General features: G+C 45.0%; 1 protein-coding gene across 1 annotated transcript in view; it reads left to right on the forward strand.

Annotated features, from left to right (window-relative positions):
- The window catches only part of LOC106567389 (kazrin), a 43,376-nt gene extending 23,424 nt beyond the window's left edge, over positions 1-19,952 (forward strand). Inside the window, exons 2-6 of the mRNA XM_082960193.1 lie at positions 8,921-9,057; positions 11,836-12,006; positions 17,132-17,324; positions 17,646-17,782; positions 18,354-19,952. Of these exons, the coding sequence (XP_082816319.1) occupies positions 8,921-9,057; positions 11,836-12,006; positions 17,132-17,324; positions 17,646-17,782; positions 18,354-18,521 (806 nt within the window). The 3' untranslated portion in view covers positions 18,522-19,952. The remainder of the gene's footprint in view (positions 1-8,920; positions 9,058-11,835; positions 12,007-17,131; positions 17,325-17,645; positions 17,783-18,353) is intronic.
- The last annotated feature ends 2,058 nt before the right edge of the window (positions 19,953-22,010 follow it).

Genomic DNA, 22,010 nt, shown 5'->3' on the forward strand with positions numbered 1-22,010 from the left:
AATCGAGAGCATCCTGTCGGACTGTATCACAGCCTGGTATGGCAACGGCACCGCCCTCAACCGCAGGGCTCTCCAGAGGGTGGTGCGGTCTGCACAACGCATCACCGGGGGCAAACTACCTGCCCTCCATGACACCTAGAGCACCAATTTCACAGGAAGGCCAAAAATATCATCAAGGACAACAACCACCCCCGAGCTGACAAGGTAAACATCTGTTGTTCTGCCCCTTAACAAGGCAGTTAACCCACTGTTCCTAGGCTGACATTGTAAATAAGAATTTGTTCTTAACTGACTTGCCAAGTTAATTAAATGTTAAATAAAAAAATACAACTACTAAAAACTAAAAAAATTTTCTGAGGTCTTGGCTGATTTGTTTTGATTTTCCCATGATGTCAAGCAAAGGCACTGAGTTTGATGGTAGGCCTTGAAATACATCCACAGGTACACCTCCAATTGACTCAAATGATGTCAATTAGCCTATCAGAAGCTTCTAAAGCCATGACATAATTTTATGGAATTTTCCAAGCTGTTTAACCTCTCTAGGGGTTGTGGGACGGTAGCGTCCCACCTGGCCAACATCCAGTGAAATTGCAGAGCACCAAATTCTAAAACAAAAATACTCATAAAAATTCATAAAACATACAATTGTTATACATGGGTTTAAAGATTAACTTATTGTTAATCCAACCCTGGTGTCAGATTTCAAAAAGGCTTTACAACCTGGTGCATATCCGGGAGGGAGACGAGTGGAAGACGGTGTTCAGTACTACCTCAGGGCATTATGAGTACCTCGTCATCCCGTACGGGTTGATGAATGCTCCATCAGTCTTCCATGCCTTTGTAGATGAGATTTTCAGGGACCTGCACGGGCATAGTGTAGTGGTGTATATTGATGACATTCTGATATACTCCGCTGCATGCGCCGAGCATGTGTCCCTGGTGTGCAGTGTGCTTGGTCGACTGTTGGAGCATGACCTGTACGTCAAGGCTGAAAAATGCCTGTTCTTCCAGCAGTCCGTCTCCTTCCTAGGGTACCGCATTTCCACCTCAGGGGTGGAGATGGAGAGTGACCGCATTTCTGCCGTGCAAAATTGTCCGACTCCCACCACAGTAAAGGAGGTGCAGCGGTTTCTAGGGTTTGCCAATTACTACTGGAGATTTATCCGGGGTTTTGGTCAGGTAGCCGCTCCCATTACCTTACTGCTGAAGGGGGGCCCGGTACATTTGCAGTGGTCGGCTGAGGCGGACACGGCTTTTGGTCACCTGAGGGCTCTGTTTACCTCGGCTCCCGTACTGGCCCATCCGGATCCCTCTTTGGTATTCATAGTGGAGGTGGACGCGTCCGAGGCTGGGATAGGAGCCGTGTTCTCGCAGCGCTCAGGTACGCCACCGAACCTCTGCCCCGTGCCTTCTTCTCGAGGAAGTTCAGTCCGGCAGAGCGAAACTATGACGTGGGGGACCGGGAGCTGTTGGCTGTCGTCAAGGCTTTGAAGGCATGGAGACATTGGCTTGAAGGGGCTAAACACCCTTTTCTCATCTGGACTGACCACTGCAATCTGGAGTACATCCGGGCGGCGAGGAGACTGAACCCTTGCCAGGCAAGGTTGGCCATGTTTTTCACCCGTTTTGTTTTCACCCTTTCTTACAGACCAGGTTCCCAGAACGTGAAGGCAGACGCACTGTCCCGGCTGTATGACACAGAGGAGCGGCCCATGGATCCCACCCCCATACTCCCGGCCTCCTTCCTGGTGGCGCCGGTAGTGTGGGAGCTGGACGCGGACATTGAGCAGGCGTTACGTGCGGAGCCCGCTCCCCTCCAGTGTCCCATTGGGTGTCTGTACGTTCCATCTACTGTCCGTGACCGGCTGATCTATTGGGCCCACACGTCACCCTCCTCTGGTCATCCAGGCATCGGTCGGACGGTGCACTGTTTGAGTGGGAAGTACTGGTGGCCCACTTTGGCTAAGGACGTGAGGGTTTATGTTTCCTCCTGCTCGGTGTGCGCCCAGTGTAAGGCTCCTAGGAACCTGCCCAGAGGTAAGCTACACCCCTAACCCGTTCCACAACGGCCATGGTCGCACCTATCAATCGATTTCCTTACCGATCTCCCCCGTCACAGGGAAACACCACGATCCTGGTTGTTGTGGATCGTTTCTCTAAGTCCTGCCGTCTCCTTCCTCTGCCCGGTCTCCCTACGGCCCTACAGACTGCGGAGGCCTTGTTTACGCATGTCTTCCGGCACTACGGGGTGTCTGAGGATATTGTGTCTGATAGGGGTTCCCAGTTCACTTCAAGGGTCTGGAGGGCGTTCATGGAGCGTCTGGGGGTCTCGATCAGCCTTACCTCGGGTTTTCACCCCGAGAGTAATGGGCAGGTGGAGAGAGTGAACCAGGATGTGGGTAGGTTTCTGAGGTCTTATTGCCAGGACCGGCCGGGATAGTGGGCAGCATTCGTGCCCTGAGCCGAGATGGCTGAGAACTCACTTCGCCACTCCTCCACTAACCTCTCCCCCTTCCAGTGCATACTGGGGTATCAGCCGGTTCTGGCACCTTGGCATCAGAGTCAGACTGAGGCTCCTGCGGTGGACGACTGGTTCAGGCATGTTCACTTCCAGCGGGCCGTGCTGCGCCAGAAAGCCAGCGCAGACCGTCACCGCAGTGAGGCCCCGGTGTTCGCACCGGGGGACCGGGTCTGGCTCTCGACCCGAAACCTGCCCCTCCGCCTGCCCTGCCGGAAGCTGGGACCACGGTTTGTGGGGCCATTTAACCTCTCTGGGCTAGGCGGGACGAATTCGTCCCACCTACGCAACAGCCAGTTGAATCCCGTGGCGCGATTTTCAAATACCTTAGAAATGCTATTACTTCAATTTCTCAAACATAAGATTATTTTACAGCATTTTAAAGACAAGACTCTCGTTAATCTAACCACACTGTCCGATTTCAAAAAGGCTTTACAACGAAAGCAAAACATTAGATTATGTCAGCAGCGTACCCAGCCAGAAATAATCAGACACCCATTTTTCAAGCTAGCATATAATGTCACAAAAACCCAGAAGACAGCTAAATGCAGCACTAACCTTTGATGATCTTCATCAGATGACAACCCTAGGACATTATGTTATACAATGCATGCATGTTTTGTTCAATCAAGTTCATATTTATATCAAAAACCAGCTTTTTTACATTAGCATGTGACGTTCAGAACTAGCATACCCCCCGCAAACATCCGGTGAATTTACTAAATTACTCACGATAAACGTTCACAAAAAACATAACAATTATTTTAAGAATTATAGATACAGAACTCCTCTATGCACTCGATATGTCTGATTTTAAAATAGCTTTTCGGTGAAAGCACATTTTGCAATTTTCTCAGTAGATAGCCCAGCCATCACGGCTAGCCATTTAGACACCGACCAAGTTTAGCCCTGACCAAACTTCGATTTACTATTACAAAAGTTTGATTACCTTTGTTGTCTTCGTCAGAATGCACTCCCAGGACTGCTACTTCAATAACAAATGTTGGTTTGGTCCAAAATAATCCATTGTTATATCCAAATAGCGGCGTTTTGTTCGTGCGTTCCAAGACACTATCCGAAGTGTAAATAAGGGTCACGAGCATGGCGCAATTCGTGACAAAAAATGTCTAAATATTCCATTACCGTACTTCGAAGCATGTCAACCGCTGTTTAAAATCCATTTTTATGCCATTTTTCTCGTAAAAAGCGATAATATTCTGAATCTGCGTTTAGGTAAACAGAGGAAAGAAAACAAAGCATTTGGTCGACGCGGGCACGCGCCTGAGTCTCACAGTACTGAAACCAGCCACTACCCAAACGCGCTACTTTTTTTCAGCCAGAGCCTGCAAAGCCACGATTCAGCTTTTTGCCGCCTTCTGAGAGCCTATGGGAGCCGTAGGAAGTGTCACGTTATAGCAGAGATCCTCAGTCTTCAATAAACAGAGGCAAGAAGAACGACACCTTGTCAGACTGTCCACTTCCTGCATGAAATCTTCTCAGGTTTTTGCCTGCCATATGAGTTCTGTTATACTCACAGACACCATTCAAACAGTTTTAGAAACTTTGGAGTGTTTTCTATCCAAAGCTAATAATTATATGCATATTCTAGTTTCTGGGCAGGAGTAATAATCAGATTAAATCGGGTACGTTTTCTATCCGGCTGTGAAAATACTGTCCCCTAGCCATAACAGGTTAAGAGCCTGGTTCCTCTCTAGGTTTCTTCCTAGGTTTTTGGCCTTTCTAGGGAGTTTTTCCTAGGGAGTTTTTCCTAGCCACCATGCTTCTTTCACATGCTTTGCTTGCTGTTTGGGGTTTTAGGCTGGGTTTCTGTACAGCACTTTGAGAATATCAGCTGATGTACGAAGGGCTATATAAAAATAAATTTGATTTTGATTTTGATAACAATGTGTTTGAATAATTAATAACTTTCCCATGCTGAAAGGTATATTCAATATCAGCTTTTTTTCATATACCAATAGGTGGCCTTCTTTGCGAGGCATTGGAAAACTTCCCTGGTCTTCGTGGTTGAATCTGTTTGAAATTCGCTGCTCAATTGAGGGACCTTACAAATAATTGTATGTGTGTGGTATAGAAACATTTTACTCCTAAACGTATTTATGCTTGCCATAACAATGTGTTTGAATACTTATTGAGTCAAGACATTTCAGCTTAAAATTGTTAATTAATAATAAAACAAATCTAATTCCACATTATGGGGCATTGTGATCAGTGATACAAAATCTCAATTTAAAGTTAAGAGGTGTTTCTTTTTTTTACCCTTTTTTCATGGTATCCAATTGGTAGTAGTTACTATCTTGTCTCATCGCTGCAACTCCCGTACAGACTCGGGAGAGGCGAAGGTCAACAGCCATGCGTCCTCCGAAACACAACCCAATCCAACCAAGCCGCACTGCTTCTTGACACATCCAACAGCACCAATATATCAGAGGAAACACCATACACCTAGCCACCTGGTCAGCGTGCACTGCACCCAGCCTGCCACAGGAGTCACTAGTGTGCGATGAGACAAGGGTATCCCTGCCGGCCAAACCCTCCCTAACCTGGACGACGCTGAGACAATTGTGCTTCACCCCATGAGCCTCCCGGTCGCGGCTGGCTGAGGCAGAGCCTGGGCTTGAACCCAGTCTCTGGTGGCACAAATATCCAAGTGATGCAGCGCTTTAGACCACTGCGCCACCCAGGAGGCCTGAGAGGTGTTTCTGAAGGCACTGTGTTATAGGGAAATAATGCACGCTCTAGAATGGACTTCAAGCCAATCAGAAACGTATTCAACAATGCCATGGTATAACTCAACATTATAGTTTTAACCATGTTTTGAGCCTATACAATATTTGTTTACAATTACATTGTTCACAAAATAAGCTCATATTTTGGGTTCTGATGGGGTACAACAGTTGAACTAAGCTCATGAGGCATCTAAGTTATATTCTCATTAGTTCTTGAAGAATATATAATTAATTTAAGTAAACAAATGTACAGTGAGGGAAAAAAGTACTTGATCCCCTGCTGATTTTGTACGTTTGCCCACTGACAAAGAAATGATCAGTCTATAATTTTAATGGTAGGTTTATTTGAACAGTGAGAGACAGAATAACAACAAAAAAATCCAGAAAAACGCATGTCAAAAATTTTATTAAATGATTTGTATTTTAATGAGGGAAATAAGTATTTGACCCCTCTGCAAAACATGACTTAGTACTTGGTGGCAAAACCCTTGTTGGCAATCACAGAGGTCAGATGTTTCTTGTAGGTTTGCACACAAGTCAGGAGGGTTTTTGTCCCACTCCTCTTTGCAGATCTTCTCCAAGTCATTAAGGTTTCGAGGCTGACATTTGGCAACTCAAACCTTCAGCTCCCTCCACAGATTTTCTATGGGATTAAGGTCTGGAGACTGGCTAGGCCACTCCAGGACCTTAATGTGCTTCTTCTTGAGCCACTCCTTTGTTGCCTTGGCTGTGTGTTTTGGGTCATTGTCATGCTGTAAAACCCATTCACGACCCATTTTCAATGCCCTGGCTGAGGGAAGGAGGTTCTCACCCAAGATTTGACGGTACATGGCCCCGTCCATCGTCCCTTTGATGCGGTGAAGTTATCCTGTCCCCTTAGCAGAAAGACCCCCCCAAAGCATATTGTTTCCACCTCCATGTTTGACGGTGGGGATGGTATTCTTGGGGTCATAGGCAGCATTCCTCCTCCTCCAAACACGGCGAGTTGAGTTGATGCCAAAGAGCTCCATTTTGGTCTCATCTGACCACAACACTTTCACCCAGTTGTCCTCTGAATCATTCAGATGTTCATTGGCAAACTTCAGATGGGTATGTATATGTGCTTTCTTGAGCAGGGGGACCTTGCGGGCGCTGCAGGATTTCAGTCCTTAACGGCATAGTGTGTTACCAATTGTTTTCTTGGTTATTATAGTCCCAGCTGCCTTGAGATCATTGACAAGATCCTCCCCTGTAGTTCTGGGCTGATTCCTCACCGTTCTCATTATCATTGCAACACTCCCTTTAAGAGTGTGCTCCTAATCTCAGCTTGTTACCTGTATAAAAGACACCTGGGAGCCAGAAATCGTTCTGATTGAGAGGGGGTCAAATACTTATTTCCCTCATTAAAATGCAAATCAATTTATAACATTTTTGACATGCGTTTATGCATTAAAATTATAGACTGATAATTTCTTTGTCAGTGGGCAAATGTACAAAATCAGCAGGGGATCAAATTATTTTTTCTCTCACTGTAAGTAAAGTGCTTTGTCCTCTCATCTCTGCTCGCCTGCGCCTGACATCCATGCACCAGCTACACCAACTGTTGACAGCTGTAGGCTACATCTCGAGCCTGTCTGTCTATGTTCTGTTGCGCAATTACGCACCTGACCTCTCCGTTGCCACAGCTATTCGTCTTAAACCTTATGGAGTCCTAGGAAAAGCCAGTCTACAAAAGCTTGTTGGATACTTATGTCAACTTATTTTCTTTAGCCTACTAAATTGCCTATGCTTGCTCTTGCTTGCTGAATGTAAAATAGGCTACAGCAATATGAACAGGAGGGGAGTTAGAAAGGAGAAACCCATATTTTCCTATAGTAGGCCAACCTTAACACTGGGCTAATACATCCTGACAAAATACATCATACGAGTTGCCTGCTCATGTACAGTACTGTACCTTTCTGGACCTTCTGAATGGTCGAGAATAGACCCAAACTTATCCAAATGGTTGCATAATCAGGCCTAGGCTGTAGGCATATGCAGTTATTTCAGCATGAAACAAAATAGCACGTTTGAGAGGTTATTCAAATTAGCCTACATCACTGCAGTTTACAGCATATGGACAATAATTGTGTCCTCACTTAATAACAATATTAAATTCCTCATTGCAGTGTGTTGTTGTAGCCCAAGTATAATGATTTTCTTGTCTAAAAGGTAGGCCTAGGCCTAACCAAAAGTGGAGCTTTGCGTGCCCAGGAACCACAGAGCGCAGCCTGGAGGAAAGCACTACATATCTACCATTTCATAATCTGTAAACCTTTTTTCTTGCACTTTGAAAGGTAAATATTTAGCCTATAGCCATACTATTTAGCTAATGAATGGCCTAATATTTAGCTTCTTACTTCGGCTACACATCTCTTCCAGCTGTTCCCGTGTACAGGCTATAGCAGGGGTAGTCAACCCTGGTCCTGGAGTGCTGCAGGCACTTTATGTTTTTGATTTAACCAACCTGGAATACCAGGTGTGTTGAATTTAGGCAACCATTGAACTGATCAATTAGCTCAGTTGGTCAGGTGTGGTGCCTCATTGGAACATAGTCCTGCAGTACCTGCAACACTCCAGTAACATGGTTTGCTACCCCTGGGCTATAGGCTATGCAAGCCTCTCTGCAATAGGCCATTCCTCTTCTCGGGAAATCCCAGGAAAAGCTATAGGACATTTATTTATTTTTAATATGTACACTAGGCTTAATAGCCTATTCATGGAAAGAAGCAGGCTTGCTCTTGCTAATTGCTGAATGTAAAACAGGCCTACAGCATAGAAAATGCATGTTGGGGAATGTTGAGGAGAGAAAGTGCATTGGTATGATCACTTTTGGCCAATTATGATAACATTGTTGCGCTGATGCATTGCAAATAGTTGCACAGGACAGAAAGAGAGATGAGCACAGTGAAAAAGAAGACCCAAAGGAATTGTCAACCATTAGAAAAATGGAAATCACTTGCAAACCACTTGAGCAATGAGGCAATGACATGCTGTAATAGATGTGCAGTGTTTGTTGTTGAATCGCTACTTTTAAATACAAGTTACTATATTATTTTCATTAAGACTACATCTAGCCTACATTGAAGTGTTATTTGCAGTTGTCACTATGGTAATGAACACACCCTGAAAGCATTGAATGGTCTGAACCAGTATCTGTGCATTAGAGACTTCATGAATGGTCTTGTATTACCAACTTATTAATAGGCAGCAAGCAATATGCATTGATTAGTTGATTGACAGGTGTAGGGCTGCAGAACGATAAACTGTCAGTGTTCTCTAGTGTGGATGCTCAACAACGTTTTAGTTTTTGGCTTGTTGGATGGCCCTTAACTTTGACACAACACAACTAACGTTATTATCACAACAGAACCAGCCTACTAGTAGGTCTAACTAACGTTAGCGAACTTCAATGAAATAAATATTACATTACATTTATACACTTGTTTACTTTACTTTTTTATATTCTATGAATTGACTCCTTCAAATAATTTAGTTTGCCACAGGCGCGCTGCAGTAGGGAAGTAAAGCAGAAGTTGAATCCATCACTTAAATTGTTTGGCTGTGCCCATAGCAATGATTGAAAATGAGGTGGATAGAAGCTATGCTAACCGGGTCTCTCTTATTATCTCCGTAGCGATGAAGGCGGACCGGAAGCATTTGAAGGCGGAGAAAGCAGATCTTGTCAACCAGATGCAGCAGCTCTATGCCACGCTGGAGAGCCGAGAGGAGCAGTTAAGGGACTTCATCCGCAACTACGAACAGCACAGAAAAGTATGACACGTCTCACACACACAGACATACAATGCTAGGCATGCAGCAAAAGGCCTGAGTAGTTAGCTGTAATTAATATACAAGTACACATCAATCGCACACTTCATAGAAGTTGTGTAATGATTGTCATGAACTTGTTATGTTATTGGGATAAGTGATTGAACAGATGTAACGATCGTCGTCGGGTGACGAGGAAGCGGACCAAAACGCAGCTGGGAGCGAACACATGTTTATTCTTTTACACTGAAATAAACACGTACACAAAATCAAGAAAATGCCGATACGTTAGCTGCTCAAAATCAGAGACAACACCCCACAAACAGCGTGGGGGAAAGAGGAACTTAAATGTGATCCCAATCAGAGACAACTAGCGACAGCTGTCTCTGATTGGGAATCGACAGAACCCAACATAGAAATAACCCACATAGATCTAACACAAGGCTATAACGCTAACATAGACAACAAACCAAGGAAAAAATACCCAACATGACACACCCTGACCCAAAATACCCGAGTTCACCTGGTCAGGGCGTGACAGTAACCCCCCCCCAACGGTGCGTATTCCCGGCGCACCAAAGGGGGGGACCCGGGTGGGCGCCTCACCCTCGGTGGAGGCTCTGGCCCCGGGCGTGTTCTTTCCCCCGCCTCCACCTTAGCCCTACCCCTCTGGCCCGGACTGGACCACTGTGGAGCGGCATGCTCAGGCTCTGGAGCGGAGCCGTCGACCGGAACAGGATTGGGCACCGGTGGACCGGACACGGGCCGGGCCGGACTGGGAACACGCACCACTGGCTTGGTGCGGGGAGCAGGAACAGGCCGGGCCGGACTGGGGACACGCACCACTGACTTGGTGCGGGGAACAGGGACGGGCCGGACAGGACTGTGGACACGCACCGTGGGCTTGGTGCGGGGAGCAGGGACGGGCCGGACAGGACTGTGGACACGCACCGTGGGCTTGGTGCGGGGAACAGGAACGGGCCGGGCCGGACTGTGGACACGCACCGTGGGCTTAATGCGAGGAACAGGAACAGGCCGGACAGGACTATGGACACGCACCGTGGGCTTGGTGCGGGGAACAGGAACGGGCCGGACAGGACTGTGGACACGCACCGTGGGCTTGGTGCGGGGAACAGGGATGGGCCGGACAGGACTGGGGACACGCACCACTGACCTGGTGCGGGGAGCAGGGACGGGCCGGGCCGGACTGGGAACACGCACCACTGGCTTGGTGCGGGGAGCAGGAACGGGCCGGGCCGGACTGGGGACACGCACCGCTGACTTGGTGCGGGGAGCAGGGACGGGCTGAGCCAGACTGGGGACACGCACCACTGACTTGGTGTGGGGAGCAGGGACGGGCCGGGCCGGACTGGGAACACGCACCACTGGCTTGGTGCGGGTAGCAGGAACAGGCCGGGCCGGACTGGGGACACGCACCACTGACTTGGTGCGGGGAGCAGGAACGGCCGGGCCGGACTGGGGACACGCACCACTGACTTGGTGCGGGGAGCAGGGATGGGCCAGACAGGACTGTGAACACGCACTGGTGAACTGAAGCGTGGAGCCGGTTTAGCCACTCGTCCTGTCTGGATGCCCATCCTAGCACGGCATGTGCTGGGCATGTCCACCGGACGCACCGGGCTGTGCGGGCGCACTGGCGACACAGCGCGCGACTCCGCTTCCCATGGCTTGGTGCGGGGAACAGGAACGGGCCAGACAGGACTGTGAACACGCACTGGTGAACTGAAGCGTGGAGCCGGTTTAGCCACTCGTCCTGGCTGGATGCCCATCCTAGCACGGCATGTGCTGGGCATGTCCACCGGACGCACCGGGCTGTGCGGGCGTGCTGGCGACACAGCGCGCAACTCCGCATACCATGGCTCCTCCGCCAGATCTTCCCTCAGCAGGTCCTCAATCAACCGCCTCATCTCCGTCTCCTCCTCTGCCGTGATCCCCCACGAGAGCAGTGGTCTGGGCTCTTCCTCTGCCCTTCCGGACCACCCCATTAGCCCCCCCAAAAAACATTATTGGGGGTGTCTTCCGGGCCTCCTCGACCGCCGCCTGCGACTCCGTCCACCGGCTGGCATTACCTCCTCGACCTGGGAATCCTTTCACCAGGGTCCTTCCCCGACATGATCTCCTCCCAGGTCCAGAACTCCTTCCCCTCGCGAGCCCATCTCTCGCGCTCCTTATCCTCCCGCTGCTTGGTCCTGGTTTGGTGGGGTGTTCTGTAACGATCGTCGTCGGGTGACGAGGAAGCGGACCAAAACGCAGCTGGGAGCGAACACATGTTTATTCTTTTACACTGAAATAAACACGTACAGAAAATCAAGAAAATGCCGATACGTTAGCTGCTCAAAATCAAAGAGACAACACCCCACAAACAGCGTGGGGGAAAGAGGTACTTAAATGTGATCCCAATCAGAGACAACTAGCGACAGCTGTCTCTGATTGGGAATCGACAGAACCCAACATAGAAATAACCCACATAGATCTAACACAAGGCTATAACGCTAACATAGACAACAAACCAAGGAAAAAATACCCAACATGACACACCCTGACCCAAAATACCCGAGTTCACCTGGTCAAGGCATGACAACAGATGAATGAATGTGTGATGATTCCTTACTCGATCTAACACTATTCCTCTGGTCTATTGCTCTCTCCCTTTCTCTTATCTGTCTCTCGCCTCTCTCTGCACCTCTTTCTCCCCCTCCCTCTCTCTGCCCCTCTCCTCTTACTTTCTTCTCTCCCTCTCTTCCCTTGTCTCTCTGACAGGAGAGTGAGGATGCAGTGAAGGCGCTGGCTAAGGAGAAGGACCTGTTGGAAAGGGAGAAGTGGGACCTACGGCGGCAGACCAAGGAATCCATAGAGCATGCTGGCACCCTGCGCTCCCAACTGGACCTGAAGGAGAACAGGATCAAGGAGCTGGAAGCAGAGTTGGCCATGGTGAGACACACACACACCTACAGTGGTTCTTCCTTTAACCTCTTACATCTAGATGTTCCGCTAGCGGAACACCTGCTCCAATATCCAATGATGGGCGTGGCAAGAAATACAAATTCCTCTAAAATCCGAAAACTTCCATTTTTCAAACATATGACTATTTTACAGCATTTTAAAGACAAGACTTTCGTTAATCTAACCACACTGTCCGATTTCAAAAAGGCTTTACAGCGAAAGCAAAACATTAGATTATGTCAGCAGAGTACCCAGCCAGAAATAATCAGACTACCCATTTTTCAAGCTAGCATATAATGTCACAAAAAACAAAACCACAGCTAAATGCAGCACTAACCTTTGATGATCTTCATCAGATGACAACCCTAGGACATTATGTTATACAATACATGCATGTTTTGTTCAATCAAGTTCATATTTATATCAAAAAACAGCTATTTACATTAGCATGTGACTAGCATTCCCACAGAACACTTCCGGTGAATTTACTAAACTACTCACGATAAACGTTCACAAAAAACATAACAATTATTTTACGAATTATAGATACAGAACTCCTCTATGCACTCGCTATGTCCGATTTTAAAATAGCTTTTCGGTGAAAGCACATTTTGCAATATTCTAAGTAGATAGCCCAGCCATCACAGGCTAGCTATTTTGACACCAACCAAGTTTGGCACTCACCAAACTCCGATTTACTATTAGAAAAGTTTGATTACCTTTGGTGTTTTTCGTCAGAATGCACTCCCAGGACTTCTACTTCAATAACAAATGTTGGTTTGGTCCCAAATAATCCATAGTTATATCCAAATAACGGCGTTTTGTTCGTGCGTTCAAGACACTATCTGAAGGGTAAATAAGGGTCGTGACAAATTCGTGACAAAAAAAATCTAAATATTCCATTACCGTACTTCGAAGCATGTCAACCGCTGTTTAAAATCCATTTTTATGCAATTTTTCTCGTAAAAAAGCGATAATATTCCGACCGGGAATGTCCATTTAGCTAAACAGAGGAAAGTAAACAAAGCTTTCGGTCGACGCGGGCACGAGCCTGAGTCTCACAGTACTGTAACCAGACATATCGAGTGCATAGAGGAGTTCTGTATCTATAATTCTTAAAATAATTGTTATGCTTTTTGTGAACGTTTATCGTGAGTAATTTAGTAAATTGTTAGCGAATTCCCCGGAAGTTTGCGGGGAATTTGCTAGTTCTGAACGTCACATGCTAATGTAAAAAGCTGGTTTTTGATATAAATATGAACTAAACATGCATGTATTGTATAACATAATGTCCTAGGGTTGTCATCTGATGAAGATCATCAAAGGTTAGTGCTGCATTTAGCTGTCTTCTGGGTTTTTGTGACATTATATGCTAGCTTGAAAAATGGTTGTCTGATTATTTCTGGCTGGGTACTCTGCTGACATAATCTAATGTTTTGCTTTCGTTGTAAAGCCTTTTTGAAATCGGACAGTGTGGTTAGATTAACGAGAGTCTTGTCTTTAAATAGCTGTAAAATAGTCATATGTTTGAGAAATTGAAGTAATAGCATTTCAAAGGTTTTGAAAATCGCGCCACAGGATTCAACTGGCTGTTACGTAGGTGGGACGAATTCGTCCCGCCTAGCCCAGAGAGGTTAAATATTTACTATTCGAAAACATTGGTAAAATATTATATTGTCATTCAAACAATTATAGGTTAACATCTCTTGAACGCAACCGCATTGCCAGATTTAAAAATAACTTTACTGGGAAATCACACTTTGTAATAATCTGAGCACTGCGCCCAGAAAAATAGGCTTTGCGATACAGACTAAGCGCCATGTTGGAGAGATCTAAAATCAAAAATACTATGTAAATAATCCCTTACCTTTGATTATCTTCATCAGAAGGCACTTCCAGGAATCCCAGGTCCATAACAAATGTAGTTTTGTTCGAAAAAGCTCATAATTTATCTCCAAAAAGCTCCGTGTTGTTAGCGCGTCCTGTAGGCTACTCAAAAACATGAACGACGCCCGCCGGACTTGTCTTCATGAAAGAGGGGGAAAAAAATATTTACGTTCGTTCAAACATGTCAAACGTTGTATAGCATAAATCATTAGGGCCTTTTTCAACCAGAACTTCAATAATATTCAAGGCGGACGATTGCATTCTCTTAAAACGTATTGGAACGAGAGTACCCAAACATGAACTCGCGCGCCAGAGTCGTATCGGCCATCCGCTTATGACCAACGTTCCAAGTCTCTTGTTCGGTCAGTTTTCACAGTAGAAGACTCAAACCACTTTGTAAAGACTGGTGACATCTAGTGGAAGCCATAGGAAGTGCTCAATGATTAATAAGCCCCTGTGTGTTTCAATGGCATAGGCTTAAAGGTAATTCAACACATCAGGTATCCACTTCCTGTCAGAATTTGTCTCAGGGTTTTGACTGCCATATGAGTTCTGTTATACTTACAGACACCATTCAAACAGTTTTAGAAAATTCAGAGTGTTTTCTATCCAAATCTGTTAATAATATGCATATCCTAGCTTCTGAGTTGGTGTAGGAGGCAGTTAAAAATGGGCACATTTTTTTCAAAATTCTCAATACTGCCCCCTATCCCCAACAGGTTTTAATATGTTACCACACACACATACAATATGAATGTTCACACACTTAAATTCCAGTGGCGGCCACTGATTGGCTGAATAGCTGGGGCGCGAGGTATCAACAAAGCAGCCTAACAGAAATATGATGCCAAGTTTTTGAACTTCCGGTATTTTCTTTGAGAAGATATATAAAGCGATTTGTGCATTTCAACAACAGCATGGATACACATATGTGACCCGATTCAGGAAACTAGGCATATGTCGCAAGTCACGACTTGACAGGAGAGCCATTTGAACGTACATTTTTTATTTTTTATCAAAATGTGTTTTTTGGGGGGGGGCAGAAATGCCTTCTCAAACATATGAACATTCATGTGCCTTAATAACAAACTTTTATGCCATCTGTAAATACAAATAAAGTTGTTAAATTACGAGCCAAGTTGGTTTAGCCAAAGAAAAAGGTCAGGAACCTTCCCACTAGCCATGATTGGCTGAGATAATGAGTGGGTTGGACGTGCCGAGAGATGAGTTTCAGATTGGTCTGCGGTGTAGTATCTTGTGTCCATAAAATGAGCTGCTCACCTTTGCATATCAAAACCAAAATTACCTCTGCTGCACATGCTGCTACTGTGTCAAACAGATTAGATTATACTATTTAGATGAGCAGCCAGCTCACGTCACACACGAACGAGTGCACCAGGGAGAACGCAACAAGCATGCAGATGCAATAAGTGTGTCTTCATATTTCCGAGTTAGTCTGATATTAGTTTCGAAAGTCTTCAAATTGAAAGGGAGCTAACTACTTAGCAAAAAAATTTAAATGAAATTGACCAAACTATTCTGCCCTTAAATTACGTTCCCATGCAAAACTAGACAGATAGCTAACAACTAAGTCTTCAATAAAACTCCCAAGGCGTGACTTTTCTTGAATGAATATATTGAAACGTGTATGTTGTGAAACTGCAAAATACAGAAAATAATATACTTTAGTATTCAATTCAAATCGACATACTGTAGCTGTACATTATACATTTCAAGTCGAAGTTGCATGAAAATACAAAACACGTGCCGAGGGTACCATGCATCTGGCATGACGCCAAACCATATAGCTAATTGTTAATCATATGGTAATTGGCTAACTTCTTTCATTACTCTAATAATGTATAACCATCTCTGTAGAATAACAAAGCATATTACACTAGAAACAGTAACAAACTTCAGTATTGTATGTTTTACAATTCGTTTGCATGACGCACGAGCAAAGTAATACAGCTGACGGCATACATGAAAAGCATTGCAATTTGTGTGAGTAAATACAACCAACCAACATTGATATGTAAGCAACTCTATCAATAACAAGATTATCATCACTAGCTAAATGTTTGAATCGAACTTACAAACAAATATTTTCCGAGGCTGAAGCGTGACAAGAAATAGCTACACTGAATGACCTGCACCGTAGCGTTGTTTTTAGCTGCATCTATGCGTGCAGAACGAAATCTCTACTTCCTGTTTGCATACAGTCTTTAAGTACCAGAATGCTCCACTAGGGTTCGAATAACACCATGGAACACAATGAAAATCCATCTTAACCATTGTAATAACATTATCTGTTACCTTCTAACAGGATGGCAGCACACAAACTATTTCTCAATGTTTCACAAAATTACTGTAGCTGACTAATTTGATCCTGCTTTGTGATACACCCGGTTTTATACTGTTTTAGTCCACACAACATATCACCCCTGTTACCTACAGTAGAACCTGATGAACAACATTGGGGGAAATAATAAATTGGCCAGGCTTTTTTATTCTGCCAGATCAGTGATGAGAAGGTTCTAACTAGCATGTCCCTCAGTCCTTCTTGTCTTGTTGGATGTAGCTGTCCGGTATATCAGGTCCCAGGCTCCCATGACTTATGATTTTGTATTTTTTTATTTACAATTTCATTACGATTTGACTTTTGCTTTAGCGCCATCTGTACCTGATAGAGCAGATCTAGTCTCACGTGCTGCAGTAAACTGTCTGGCGCGAGAGACTCATTGGGAGGGAGACTAGAGCAGACCCAGGAGTTCTGACTGAACGGACGCACATTTGAGCACCCCAGTCCAGTCTATTTACTCTGTGTGATAATTTATGCTTTGAAATCCTGCGATTTCATTGGGGAAGTTCCCTCTCATAGACAGGCCGTCTCTATTAAATTCTAACTTGTGAAGAGTCATGAATAGCCATCTTTCTGTAGGAAAAGGTCACAAAATCAAATCAAATCACATTTTATTGGTCACATACACATGGTTAGCAGATGTTAATGCGAGTGTAGCGAAATGCTTGTGCTTCTAGTTCCGGCCATGCAGGAATATCTAACAAGAAAACAAAATACTGCATAGTTTCCTAAGAACTCGAAGCGAGGCGGCCATCTCTGTCGGCGCCAGAAGATGTTTCCGGCAGTGGTTAAAAATAAGCAGTGGTTAATGCTGCATGGGGCTGATGTGTTTGGGTGTGTGTGTGTGTATGTCTTCCCTCCTAGGCAAAACAGTCCTTAGTGACCCTGACCAAGGATGTGCCTAAGCGGCACTCTCTGGCCATGCCCACTGAGGCGGTTGTCAACGGCAACAACCAGGAGTGGGTGATGCACGCGGACCTGCCCCTCACCGCAGCCATCCGTCAGAGTCAGCAGACCCTCTACCACGTCCACACATGCCACCCCACCGACAGACAAGGTAAGACACACACGCGCACACACACACACACATTCATTCACAGTCACACAGGGTGACACTGGTGATGCTGTTACCCATGCATTGCAGTGTATCTGTTTAAACGTATCTGTATATATTCGTCTGACTTTACAAACTGTTGCCTGCTCATAGTAGGTTAAAATCATATGATGCTCACCAGATTGTCAAAAGTATTTCCGGCTGATGCTGGGGTGGTGTTGGAGATTAATGATTTAAAAAAATGTTTTATTGACCTTTAACAACCCATTTACCTGTTTTAAACCTGTTTCCAACATTTATCCTCCCCCTTCTTCTTTCGTCCAGTGGCTGCGGTCAGGGTGAGCCCGTGTCACTCCCGCCAGCCCTTAATTATCTCAGATGCCTCGGCCATGGAGTGTGATCGCTCATCCACCCCCAGTGACATAAATTCCCCTCGCCACAGGACACACTCCCTCTGCAATGTAAGAGCTGCCCACCCACCGCCGCATCGCTCCAAGTAATCAACTCCTTTGCAACTCTACTCTACTCCTAATCTCTGCCAACATCTGTAAATAACTCCCATGCTCATTGACAAGACAGCATAAACAGATATGGGACCAGGCCACTCTACTCCACCTCCCTTTCTCTGAAAGCCTGTCCCCTGTGCTGTAGTTTAGGGAATTTCACCAGAACAGCCAGACTTAGACTTCAACAAAAAGTGGGTTTTCTTTGGGATAGCTGCCTAATATGCCTACATAGAGTTGCATTACAAATGAGAGGAATTCAATATTGTTGGTTTCTGGTTAGTGTTAGATCATTTCCTGTGAAACTATTATGTTGACATTATACAAGCCACTTCAACTGCGGTTTTCCCACTATCTCTTAATGTGTTAATTTCTTTGAATGTGCTGCCTATTAGAAAACAGACACGTGCCTGGCTAGTTCACTCAGTATCACCTCGTCCTTCTCCGTCATTCTCTCTCTCTATCGCTTTTCCTCACCCACTGTAGCTGTCTCATTATCTCTGATCTCTCTGGCACTCTCTCCCTGCAGTCACTAGAGGATCTGGAGGACCAGAAGCGTAAGAAGAAGAAAGAGAAGATGGGCCTGGGCTCTCTGTCACGTGTCTTCGCCCGTGGAAAGCAGCGCAAGTCAATGGAACCGGGTCTGTTTGATGGTACAACTCCCAATTATTACATAGAGGAAGATGCAGACTGGTGAAAAGGTGGCAGAGAGTCCCACCTGTTTCCCTGAGTGGTGATGCGTAAGAATGTTTTCTGTCAGTGTGTGTGTGTGTGTGTGTGTGTGTGTGTGTGTGTGTGTGTGTGTGTGTGTGTGTGTGTGTGTGTGTGTGTGTGTGTGTGTGTGTGTTTGGCCGTATGTGTGGGTGTGTGTGTACGTTTGTGCAGTGTCCATGGTTGGAGGCCATCTGAGAAGCCTGAGGCGGATCATGCTTCACTGAAGTGTAAAACATAACAAGCAAATTGTATCTGTATGTACAGTATTGTAAATAGAGTGGGCAGTGTAACCACCCTTAGGGGAGAGTGGGGTATGTTGAGAATTTTTTTTACATTCAGCATCACTACGTCAAGGGAAATCATATTCTGTCTAACAAAGATATCTACATTTCAGGATGTTGTGTATCCCTGGAAAGAATCAGAATTAATGTAAACGTAACATAGCCTGTCCAAAAAAAGTGGTCTCTTGGCACAACTTATTCCAGATATGGGGTAAATTGAGCACCACAGTCTATCTTTATTTCCCAAACACAATTCAACACAATAACAATCACTGTCTTAATCATTTTGAGCATCTTTTAATGCAGGTTTAACACCTAACTTTTTTTTAAAACACTTTTAACATAGGCCAGGCCCAGTTAATGCATATCCCAGCGATATTTCCTTCACGCCTGGGAAGAAAGCACTTCAACTTGACATTGGCTCAACCTGCCCTTGCCCAAATGACTAAATTTACCCCAAGCAACTATTTTGACTACATTTGAAGTCAGACGTTTACATACACATAGGTTGGAGTCATTAAATCTTGTTTTTCAACCACTCCACAAATTTCTTGTTAACAAACTATAGTTTTGGCAAGTCGGTTAGGACATCTACTTTGTGCATGACACAAGTCATTTTTCCAAAAATTGTTTACAGACAGATTATATCACTTATAACAATTCCAGTGGGTAAGAAGTTTAAATGCACTAAGTTGACTGTGCCTTTAAACAGCTTGGAAAATTCCTGAAAATTATGTAATGAATTTAGAAGCTTCTGATAGGCTAATTGACATAATTTGAGTCAATTGGAGGTGTATCTGTGGATGTATTTCAAGGCCTGCCTTCAAACTCAGTGCCTCTTTGCTTGACATCATGGGAAAATCAAAAGAAATCAGCCAGAAAAAACCATTGTAGACCTCCACAAGTCTTGTTCATCCTTGGGAGCAATTTCCAGAGCAAGGAGGTGCTACCAGGAGACAGGCCAGTACATCAGGAGACGTGGAGGAGGCCATAGGAGGGCAACAACCCAGCAGCAGGACCGCTACCTCCGCCTTTGTGCAAGGAGGAGCAGGAGGAGCACTGCCAGAGCCCTGCAAAATGACCTCCAGCAGGCCACAAATGTGCATGTGTCTGCTCAAACGGTCAGAAACAGACTCCATGAGGGTGGTATGAGGGCCCGACGTCCACAGGTGGGGGTTGTGCTTACAGCCCAACACCGTGCAGGACGTTTGGCATTTGCCAGAGAACACCAAGATTGGCAAATTCGCCACTGGCGCCCTGTGCTCTTCACAGATGAAAGCAGGTTCACACTGAGCACATGTGACAGTCTGGAGACGCCGTGGAGAACGTTCTGCTGCCTGCAACATCCTCCAGCATGACCGGTTTGGCGGTGGGTCAGTCATGGTGTGGGGTGGCATTTCTTTGGGGGGCCGCACAGCCCTCCATGTGCTCGCCAGAGGTAGCCTGACTGCCATTAGGTACCGAGATGAGATCCTCAGACCCCTTGTGAGACCATATACTGGTGCGGTTGGCCCTGGGTTCCTCCTAATGCAAGACCATGCTAGACCTCATGTGGCTGGAGTGTGTCAGCAGTTCCTGCAAGAGGAAGGCATTGATGCTATGAACTGGCCTGCCCGTTCCCCAGACCAGAATCCAATTGAGCACATCTGGGACATCATGTCTCGCTCCATCCACCAACACCACGTTGCACCACAGACTGTCCAGGAGTTGGCGGATGCTTTAGTCCAGGTCTGGGAGGAGATCCCTCAGGAGACCATCCGCCACCTCATCAGGAGCATGCCCAGGCATTGTAGGGAGGTCATACAGGCACATGGAGGCCACACACACTACTGAGCCTCATTTTGACTTGTTTTAAGGACATTACATCAAAGTTGGATCAGCCTGTAGTGTGGTTTTCCACTTTAATTTTGAGTGTGACTCCAAATCCAGACCTCCATGGGTTGATAAATTGGATTTCCATTTATTATTTTTGTGTGATTTTGTTGTCAGCACATTCAACTATGTAAAGAAAAAAGTATTTAATAAGATTATTTAATTCATTCAGATCTAGGATGTGTTATTTTAGTGTTCCCTTTATTTTTTTGAGCAGTATATATTAGTTTTTCTGAATATACATTTTTTTACTCAAACAACCCGCAGGCCGGATTGGACACCTTCCATATGTTTCACACCACTGGTTTAGATTCATGCAACATTAAACCTATAACACAATAAATTAATTTGAATTTGTAAACACTTTTGGGGCCTAACTTGATGACCACTTTTTCCATGTAACTTCCTTCACAGATTCCATGAAATTATGACCTCTTCCTACATATTTGGTCACATTATTAATTTTGTATTTAGTTTCCTAGAAACAATGAGTGGCGCAACAATCCCTCTAGCTCGACTTACACCACTTTCCCCTTTGTGTGGATATGTTTACTATATCTGCCAAGCAAAAAGTGTATTTGATTCTCTTAATTGTCTTTATTATTTGGAACTTTTGTTTTCGATAACTACAAACTTGAAGGACTGCTGTATGTGTAAATAACACTCATTATGTACTTTGTGCTTGTCTTTTTTCCCTGGAATTACTTTTTTTTAATATAATTTTTGACCTCCTCCCTGCTTCTTGTTTAATTTATACTCCCCATTAATTGTCATGCTTGGTCCAATCCCTCCACGCGACCATTTTGAGGAAGGTTTCCTGTAGGCAATGTGCAAACTCCTCAACTAGCCTCTCGTCAAACTATGATGTGATGTCAAAAACTCACTAAATACCCACAAATAGTCAGAATTTTCCTTACCACCAAGAAAGTTCAAAAACATTGACTGTCATTCAAATCCCATTTTTAAAGGGGGCAATCTGTAATTGCTACATACAGTGAGGGAAAAAAGTATTTGATCCCCTGCTGATTTTGTACGTTTGCCCACTGACAAAGAAATGATCAGTCTATAATTTTTATGGTAGGTTTATTTGAACAGTGAGAGGCAGAATAACAACAAAAAAATCCAGAAAAACTCATGTCAAAAATGCTATAAATTGATTTGCATTTTAATGAGGGAAATAAGTATTTGACCCCCTCTCAATCAGAAATATTTCTGGCTCCCAGGTGTCTTTTATACAGGTAACGAGCTGAGATTAGGAGCACACTCTTAAAGGGAGTGTTGCAATGATAATGAGAACGGTGAGGAATCAGCCCAGAACT

This window comes from Salmo salar, chromosome 13, assembly GCF_965601325.2.
Source record: "Salmo salar chromosome 13, fSalSal1, whole genome shotgun sequence".
NCBI lineage: Eukaryota > Metazoa > Chordata > Actinopteri > Salmoniformes > Salmonidae > Salmo > Salmo salar.